This window comes from Protopterus annectens, chromosome 5.part0, assembly GCF_019279795.1.
Source record: "Protopterus annectens isolate FY-2018-M chromosome 5.part0, PAN1.0, whole genome shotgun sequence".
Taxonomy (NCBI): domain Eukaryota; kingdom Metazoa; phylum Chordata; order Ceratodontiformes; family Protopteridae; genus Protopterus; species Protopterus annectens.
Window position 1 is genome coordinate 1,356,556,577 of NC_056735.1, and position 10,667 is coordinate 1,356,567,243.

At 38.1% G+C, this 10,667-nt stretch overlaps 1 protein-coding gene across 13 annotated transcripts in view; it reads right to left on the reverse strand.

The window, feature by feature from the left end:
- Nucleotides 1-2,142: 2,142 nt before the first annotated feature.
- DLG2 (discs large MAGUK scaffold protein 2) overlaps nt 2,143-10,667 on the reverse strand; it is a 4,792,098-nt gene continuing 4,783,573 nt past the window's right edge. For all 13 annotated transcript variants that reach the window (XM_044071159.1, XM_044071154.1, XM_044071155.1 and 10 more), the window contains one exon: nt 2,143-5,098. In XM_044071159.1, the coding sequence (XP_043927094.1) occupies nt 4,992-5,098 (107 nt within the window). In that variant the 3' untranslated portion in view covers nt 2,143-4,991. The remainder of the gene's footprint in view (nt 5,099-10,667) is intronic.

The window sequence follows — 10,667 nt, forward strand, 5'->3', positions numbered from 1 at the left end:
GTGACTTTAATAATCAATTATTTGCCAGAAAAACACAAATTTTATGAGGAACAGACCAAAAATATGAGGCAAAAATCTGGACATTCTGTGAATATTAGTACAGTTGAGGCATGTATCTTATGCCTGTGTGTGTGTGTGTGTGTGTGTGTGTGTGTGTGTGTGTGTGTGTGTGTGTGTGTGTGTATGTGTGTGTGTGTATGTGTGTGTGTGTGTATGTATATATATATATATATATATATATATCTATCTACTTCTACATCCCGAATTACCATAATTTCAAAATTCATGATATCAAGACCACAAACTCTCCTTAAATTTTACACCTCTGTTCCTAAAAGACATTATACTATGTTAATTAACAGTAAAGATTATACTACATATGCTAACTGCACCAGGAATACAATAGCAAAGCCCGCCCTAATCACATCCACTATCCAACTACCTCAAGCCATAATGTATTGTTTTTTTTTCACATTTTTGCAGGGGGGGGGCTGTGCCTCCCACATCCCTTGCACATTAAATATACCAACTCTGAGATCACACCTCATTGACTGAAAGTGTAAACTCCCAAGGCATGTCCACATCTGCGTGACAGTCACCCAGTGGGCTACAGATGTACACTACCACCATACAAAGCAAGAACTGCAAAAGAATTCCACAGCATATTTAAAAAAACAGAGAAACATTTAACCTGAAAAGGTAAGAAGAATTCTTTCTGACTCTTAACTTATACAAGCTTCAATTCCTTACCATTTAAAAACAAACCATTACAAGCATAAACATATATAATGTTAAATCTGCTAATAACCTTAGAATGCTTGCTGTTATTACTGAAAATATGAACCAAATATAAAAACTCCGACATTCCTACCTTTAAATAACATCATTTAATTTTAGCTAACTATGTTGAACCATTCTACAGCAGTAACAAGACTTTGCTATATACATTTTGATATTTTGAAAGTTGTAAATTTACACTTTCCGTATTATAATAATTTGGGTTTCTGGTCTTGATATTATGAATTTTGACATTATGGTAATTTGGGATCTAGAAGTAGATTCATACATACACACACACACACACATATATATATATATATATATATACACACACACACACACACACACACACACACACATATATATATATATATATATATATATATACACACACACACACACACACACACACACACACACACGCACGCACGCACGCATGCACTCACACACACACACACACACACACACACACACACACACGCACGCACACACGCACGCACGCACGCACACACACAGATACATATATTTAAACTGAATTCTCCACTCCTACACAATGTCGACCCAAATGATCAACACATTTGAGCTGACATTGTCACTGAAAACATCAAGTGATAGCCATATAGGAGCTGATGTAAATAAAACTCCTATAGGACATATCATGCTTTTGAAGGGGTGCAAGCCCCCCTGCACTCCCTGCACCCCCTGCTACTAATATATTCTAACTCCGAGATTGAACTATAGTGGGAATATGGATAAATTTCCAATCCCCACTCTACCGTGATCTCCGTACATATAGTCAAACACACTTATGCAAATGCACTACTGCATTCGCATAAGTGTCTTTGACTATCCTATACGCTTTTCATTTTGTGTATGACATTCTGATTTTTGGCAGCATATGTGTCGACAGAATGTAGTTCACACAAATGATAGTAAACTATATATATATATATTTTTTTTTTTTAAGGTTACTTCAGGTTTTTCAAGGTCCAGTATTATCGAGTTATATCTCATTGAGTGAAACTCATTTCATTGTGGCATTAGAACACTGAAATGGCATAATTAGACCTCTCCCTTTACAGAACTCATCTTTAAGGGAATCAATACCTGTCCCTCAGTGTTACAGGGGTGACAATTCTGCCCTTGGAAAATTGACATAAACTCATACTCATGTGTGCTTATCAAGTTATTTTTAAAGCATTATGGAATAAACTGATACTAAGTTAAAAAATAATTTGTTACCAAAAAGGTAATACAAAAGCTGATTTTGTTCTATGTTTTCATGTAAGGAGAAACAAAATTAAACATTACTCTGAGAATGATAAATGACATTGATATGATGAAGAATGAAATTATACCACCTGGCTTTCCTTGATTTATTTTCACAAAACAAATAAAACGTGTCCTTTTCAGCAAACAAACATGTCATATCTGGTAAAGTTGTTTATTGATTATCTTAGCATTTTCTTTTAGCATTTTTTTCACTTCTGTTTAAACACCAGACATTCTTTTTTTATCCAAATTTTAACAATATATTTATGAATATTTTTCTTTGGGGCTTCAAGATTAATTTATACATACTTTTCTAGTCAGCTTGTAAACCCTAAATTTCATCATGGAAGCTGTTAAACAATATGACAGTAAACTAAGAATATATATATATATATATATATATATATATATATATATATATATATATATATACTGATAAAAAAAAATCAGGATAAACACAACTGCTATTTCAGCAACGTGCTACTGAAATTCTCAAAAAAATCAGGATAAACATAACTGCTACTTCAGCAATGTGCTACTGAAATCCTCATGGCTATATTGTTACTTTTGCTGGTGTTGAATTTTGTGCCAGGGCATTTGATATAGCACCATTTGTTTTTCTTGGCTCATCCAGTAATGGATCCAGTATTAATATTATCGGTTTATGTTCTGAAACCAATTATTAATAAAACCGTGTTTGCACAATACACTGGTAACTTCAACAGGTAATGCACAGTATCATGGCTCATGAAAATAAACAGCAGCATAATTGTTATGGGAAATGGCCTATCTCAAAAATCTTTTCAAGCACTATAAAACTTTCTGACCATTTAAATAATTAGCCTAAATAAGTACAACCACCACGCTGACTTAGAAGTATTAACAATACAGAGAGAAAAGCTAAATGCATGATTAATAAAACAATGACATAATGAAAAAATGTTTGCACTTAACTATTGCATAACCTTTTAAAGCTGTAAAGCATAGCACATAATTAAAATGCAATGTTTAGTGAGAGGCAGCTTTAGATTTCCATGTAAAGAATTCAAAGTAAAAAACAGTGGCTGTATAAGATGCTAAATAAAAGCTAGTAGTGCAGGAAAGTATTTTTCATAATGGTGACTAGCTTATGAATTTAACAAAAATAAACTGAAAGTGACTTGACAAAAGGAGAAAGAGAAAAACAAAAAGCAATTCAGTCAAATTATTATATTGCAAAAATGCAGAATTATATTTAGGTTTTTGCCAAAAAACAAGTAAAGGACTTTGTTTTATTTCCATTTCTGGAAGCTGTAACATGTTCCATAACACAATGCTGTAATTATTACAATAATTTAGTGTTTTTGAAAAAGTTATCCAGAAACAACAGTATTCTGATCAGAAGTGTTGCTTTAATGATGTCTTGCAGGCTTTCATTTCTTTCATGAAAAATCCTCAAATGTTACTTTAGAGGACAGAAATGCACCTCATATTTGTGTACAAGTTTTCTGTGCTTAGCTAAATCAACAGTTGTTTTCCACTTAAAAATTGCTGTTATAAAATATATTGCATAAAGAAAGGTAGAAGCACTCAGTTTGCAGTAAAAATCCACCCCATGATTCTTATCACTAAAGGTAATCATAGATGCTCAGTGGATGTAAAAGTATTAAATTAATGGAATGCAGTTCATACCACTAAGATTATAAATAAATTTTCTAATTAAGCCAAAGTATGCCTTTCTGATGGATGTATAACATCTGTGCATTATTAATGCCTAAGATGATTTACATTTAAGTAATTAAAAAAATTATGGCCACAAGAATGCACATTTTCAGGGCAATTCCAGATGTGATATGCTTTACAGGAAAAAAAATAATAATCGTCCCACTCCTGATGAAGGAGCTCTCCGAATAATTGGAAAATAATCATCATCAGTGCTAAATATTTAGACATGTCTCTAATGAGACATATTTTTGGACAACAAGAGAGTTCTTTTACTGTCAGTAAGATGTTTACAGTACATTTGCATGCTTTTATGTTACATATTATTGGTTTGGATGTATTACTCACCTTTGCTAAATCTTCTGGTTAGATTTAATATCACAGAATCCTTCAACCTTCAAACATAGCTTCATTCATTCTTTACAGTTTTCTCAAAAATAATTTTGAAAAAAATTTATACTACAACTTTATTATCCCATACATTCAGCAGTCTGCCAAAGATGTGCATGCTGTTTTCATAAGTTACTTCTTCATTTTGTTTCATATAAAGATCTTGCTCAATATCTTTAATCAACATAAATAATATATATTTGTATTTATTTTATAAATTATATATTTTGTGCTATAGTGCCCTTCTTCAATATAAATAATAAAATATAGTGTCAGAAATCTCAGCACATTTATCAGTTTAAACATCCACTGATAAGTTGATTTTTTTCTAAGCTGATGTATTTATATTCAAATATAGTTGTAAAGACTCGTTTTTGCTGTTTTGAAGCTCTTTTCTCTCACTTTTATTTTTGTCTCTTTCCATGGAGAATATTTTCTGGAGGAAGCAAAAATGTAAGGAGTGCATAGTCTGAGTACTACTTGCTTGCTTGCTGAGAATGGTAGCGTTGGGCACTTTTCTTCTAAAAGCCATTTGCATCAGGGAACAGACTAATAGTACGAGACTATCCACTTGGCAATGGGAAGGGCATGACTCCTTTTGATAGAACACCATATTTTCTTCATTAGATGAGTCAAACCCAGACATGCTGATACAAAATGTGCAGGTTCACATTCTTCAGAAAACAGTGTTGTTCTCCATCCTATGTTTGATACTTGGGTGTTCTTAATGGCTTCTAACACCATTTATGCACATTCATGGGTAGTCACACAACAAAAAGTAGCAATGAAAATGTCTTTAAATAATGTGCTAATTGTTCTAGGTATAAAGTATCAAAAGTGTGCCTATCTTATAGTTTTTCCTTGGAAGGTATCCAAACATAAGGGCCTGACTGCTCTTCAATTACTTCTTTACATTGGTTGTAAATATCTTCTAGGGTATCTCCTTGGACAACAGCTGTAAAAAAGAAGAAAATTTGTTTTATTTCATCACTTGCATACGTTTTTTTTTTTCACAGACTATATCATTATTAATCAGCCCGCCAAGATGTTTGGAGTTATCTATGCAAGTACACAGTTTAAAATATGATAACTTTGCAAATCACAAAACAATTTCATCTAATTTCATTTATTCGAACGATATAGTCACATATAGTTTAATTTAATAATGCAGATTCATAATCTGCAATGGTTAATATGAAGAAATACTCCAAAGGGCATTGTCTTAAAATATTTATAATTCTTTAATGCAGCACATTTTTTACATTAATTTATCTGATTAGACTGACTGTTGAGTTTTCCACCACTCACATCAGATCTACCAATGCACTGATTACTCTGTTGCCATCTAGGGATGCTACATATTGGGCATATTCTGACATAGCTCATAACTGGTTGGGCCAGTTCTCTCCGGAGTGGAAGGCCTTGTAGTTACCAAGTAATGCCCATCCCTGTGACCGAAGAGAAGAGCAGGTATATAGAGGCTTAATACTGCAGCTGGCAGGAGATGTGTTGGTTTGGTTACTCCCTCACTCCTTGACATGCTGGATAATGTTTCTAGATGGACTGGCAGTTAGGAGTTGTGAAGGAGCAACCTTGTCTTCATCAGATACACATCTTACCTTCCAGATTAATTGGCCACTGCCTCTCAGTCTTACTCCTGGTTTCTTTCAGAAAATGAGAGTGGCATGTCCTCAGCACATCCTCTCTGCTAGGCAAAGCATGTAGGTCTTTAGCTCGCTCAGTGTTAGCTCCTCCAGTGTCTAGGCTGCTATCTGTTCTCTGGGCATCTGCATTAGAGTTAGGAGTTCATAACTGAACTTAACTGTAAACTGCTTTTTCATACTGAGAGTTGTATTTCCTGTTTGTGAATGCTCTGTCAGTGCTTTTCTGTGCATTTTTGATTTTTTTGAGGTTTCTGTGTTCTAGTCAGATATTATATAACTGATTTGTTTGCAGTTAAAAGCATTCTCTAGAGTCCTTGCTCCTTTATCTGTTTAAACTTTCATTTAGTGGCTACAGCTAGTAGCTGTAATAGTCCCCCCCATTGCTTTCATACTGAGAGTTGTATTTTCTCTTTGTTAGTGCTCTATCAGTGCTTTTCTGTGCATTTTTGATTTTTTTGAGGTTTCTGTGTTCTAGTCAGATATTATATAACTGATTTTTTTTCAGTTAAAAGCATTCTCTAGAGTCTCCTTGCTCCTTTATCTGTTTAAACTTTCATTTAGTGGCTAGAGCTATTAGCTGCAATAGTTTCCCAACCCCCCTCCCTATTGTTGTCTTGTTCTTATACTTGGTGGCTTTGTAGTTGCCCGCCCATACTGTATATCTGATCTGGGACACTCCTCCCAGTCTAGTGTCATTAGTTCATTCTACCTAACAGAGAGAGAACATTTGTGAAGGCCAACCCACTTAGGTTCCTTAGATTCTTAACCTTGAATTAACTTCTGTTCCAGCTTTCTCCTTTTCCACTTTACTTAAAAAAAAAAAAAAAAAAAAAAAAAAAAAAAGCTTGTTTCCCCTCTTTCCTTTAATGAGTCTAGTCCAGACACAGATTGGATGTATTCAGGACTGTTTGTAAGCTCCTGAGCCCCCAAGCCTTTCTGTACTGGAGGGAGACCTTCTAGCTTATCAGTGGGAGTGGTAAGCACTAGGTAACCTATCTACCACATAAGGAGTGGTTTCTGGCCCATAAATTGTAGTTATTGGCCATTTGGGCAGTTTTTCCATCTCTCTCAACTTTCTGATTTAAAATCCAGCATTTGCACTTGTTTCTCCCCTTTCCTATAACTATAGTCCAGATACAGATTTGCTGTATCCAGGACTGTTTGTAAGCTCCTGAGCCCCCCCCCCCAAGCCTTTATGTGTTGGAGGGAAGCCTTCTAGCTTATCAGTGAGAGTGGTAAGCACTAGGTAACCTATCTACCACATAAGGAGTGGTGTCTGGGCCCAGAAATTGTAGTTATTGGCTGTTTGGACAGTTTTTCCATCTCTCTCAACTTTCTGATTTAAAAGCCCATATTTGCCCTTGTATCCCTCCCTTTCCTGTAACTAGTCTAGTTCAGATACAGATTTGCTGCATCCAGGACTGTTTGTAAGCTCCTGAGCCCTCTCTCCCCAAGAATTTCTGTGTTGGAGGAAGACTTCTAGCTTATCAGTGGGAGTGGTAAGCACTAGGCAGCCTATCTACTACAAGAGGAGTGGTTTCTGGCCCATATTTGTGGTTTATTGACCTTTTGGACAGTTTCTTCCATCTCTTTCAACTTTCTGGCTTAAAAGCCTGTGTTTGTACTTGTTTCCTCCCCTTTCCTGTAACTAGTCTAGTCCAGATACAGATTTGCTGTGTCCAAGACTGTAAGCTTCTGAGCCCCTCAAGCCTTTCTCTGCTGGAGGGAAGCCTTCTAGCTTATCAGTGGGAGTTGTAAGCACTAGGTAGCCTATCTACCACAAGAGGAGTGGTTCCTTGCCCAGAAATTGTAGTTTATTGGCTGTTTAGGCAGTTTTTCCATCTCTCTCAACTTTCCGGTTTAAAAGTCCACATTTGATCTTGTTTCTCATCTTTTCTGCAACTAGTCTAGTCCAGATACAAACTTGCTGTATCCAGGACTGTTTGCAAGCTTCTGAGTGGTGCCAGGGCCTGCTCTTCAAATTTTCCCTTAGATCTACTAGTTCTCTCCTCTCCTGCACTTATACTAGCTTATTAGTCTAGCACTTTACCAGACTTCTTGTAGCAATTATTGTAGCACACAAGTGCTACCAGCACTAAACGTTCTACAAGGAAACAGATCTAGTACTTATTATCAATGCCCACCTCACGAGGCATGTTTAAAGGTCAGTTCCCTGTGCTTTCTCCTGTTAACCTGGTGAACTTGGGCATGCTGAGGCAATGTAGCAACTGCCTCATGTACACTGACAACCCTCTCCTCTTACCTTCCAACACTCAGACTTGCGAGAGATGAACTTATATATCCAAATTGGAAGCCACGCACTCTCCAGCCAAGACGGAATAGCTGGTCAAGAGGAGAAGGTCAACACTTGCACCACACCACATGGAACACATAGCCCTCTGGAACACACACCAGCACTGCCTTTACATAAAAACACAAACCACACACCGACCTTCGCGGAGGCTCTCAATAAAAATCAACCCAAGCAGCAGAGCCCTCCAAGGCAGAAACGCACTCAACCACCACAGCACAACACTAATCAGGAGACACATGTCTCCTAAACAGTGTGCCACTCAACCAAAGCCCGTAAGGCAAAACAGCATGCTCAACACAATAGTCACAGGTCCCACTCACTAGGTTGAAAAAGGAGAAAGTAACAGTCAGCTGCCTGTCAGGTGCCAGGATCTGACACATAATACATGCAATCAGGTCACTCAACAACAGGTACAAATATGACTCAGTCATTGTACATGTGAGTGTGAATGATCTGAGACATACCTCCCTGGACTACATGAAAAGAGACATGGAGGAGCTCTCAGATTACGTAGCCCAGGTGGGTATGACCTTAGCCCTGAGCAGCATTCTACCATCACCAAGAATGATACTACAGTACATGCAGAAAATGATTGATTTCAACAATTGGCTAAGTTTCTGGTGTCATTCTAAGGGGATCCAGTATCTGTCTGCCTGGGATGACATGACTGACAGACCTTGATGCTTTGCCAGAGATGGCCTGCATCTGTCACCCTCGAGCTTCTGGATACTGGCCAAGGCTCTCGGGGATCACTTCTGTGTCTCTGCTCGACAGTGGCACAAGAAAATAACTTTCTTGGGTGGCATAAGCCAGGGAACCTTGATGGCTAGGCTTACATAGGCCCTCGGGCCGATAGCCTAGTACCTACCTATGAAGCTATGAACCTATAGTGCCTTTTTTAGGTAGTGTTCCAAAGACCAAATTACCACCATAACAGCTACAAACAAATGCAATCTGAGGGTCATGTTGCTCAATGCTAGAAGTCTAAATCTCAAAATGCACTCACTCGAGACACTCCTTAAAATGGAGAACATTGACATTTGTGCTGTAACAGAGACCTGGTTCAAGGCAGCAGAAAGCACTCCTGCACTACCAGGCTATAACTCATTCCACACCTTTCTGCCCCAGAACTTAGACCGAAGCTCCAAAGGCAGTGGTGTCTTCATATTCATAAAGGATGCGCACACCTCCAGACTTGTAGCCCAACATAACACATCAGAGATACTTCAGGTGCAGCTAACATTGAGTAAGACAGCGATTCAGGTCATAACCTGCTATAGGTCCCCAACCATGTCCCAAGATTTGCACTCCACATTCCTAAGCACCCTGGAGAATATTAGGGCCCACCCTAACACTCTCTTGATGTGACTTCAACTACCCCTCCATTAACTAGGTAAACTACTCATGTACCAATACACTTGCCCAGCGTTTCCTGGAGTTCATTAATTCCAATGCCCTGGACCAGCTCATTTTTACCCCCACTAGAGGTAGCAACATTCTTGATATGGTCATTACTAACATGGGCGACCATTGCTCTTCACCAATAGTGAGCTCCTCCCTGGTTAGATCTGACCAGAAACTAATCACCTTGGAAATCCACATCCCCCCAGCAATGGTAACCACCATGAAGAACTTCTCCAAAGCTAACTTTGGGATCTTAAAAGCAGACGTGGCTAACTTCATGGCATCCATGCAAATGGCGAATAGTTGCGTGATTGCAGAATCATACACCAATGCACTTTACGAACACGTAGACAAATACATGGCTCTCGCCATACGTAATAGAACCAAGACACTCTCCTCCAAAAAGAGGAAGCCAATCTGGTGGTCCCCTGCCATAAACTAACTCTACAACAGAAGGAGGAAACTGATGCAGAATAAGGTGAAGTCCCAAGACTGGAAAAACTCCCTTATCTGCCTCAACAAAAAGTTGAGATCCCTCATCAAATCCTCTAAAGCTAGGTATGAAAACAGAATTGCAGCAAATAGTAAAGACAATCACAAGGCTTTCTATAGTTATGTAAAGAATCTTCATGGCAATACCCAGATTTGCTCTGCGCTACTAAACAATGGTACCTTTTATACAGAGCCAACAGATATTCCCAGTATACTGCCCGACAGATCCAGTGCCAACTTTACCCCCCAAAGAACCCATCACAATACCAGTAGATTGCCAGGCACCCAGTATTACTGCTGCACAGGTTTAAACAGCACTGTCCAAGGCCAAGAATACAGCTTCTATGGGACCTGACAATATCTCTGGTTGTGTTCTACATGAACTACAGAGTGACCTGTCACCCCTGCCAAATGGTGCACTGCTACTGTTATCCCTCTCCCCAAAGGAGGAGCGACTACAGACCCAGGGAACTATCGCCCCATTAGCCTGACGAGTCTGATATGCAAAGCTATGGAACGCATCATCATGGACCTAATAAACAAGGATATAGGGAATCTCCAAACTCTGGATCCCACACAGTTTGGTTTTATGAAGGGTAGATCATGCCTGCTCAACTTGGCTGACTTCTTTGAGTCAGTCACCAGAGCTG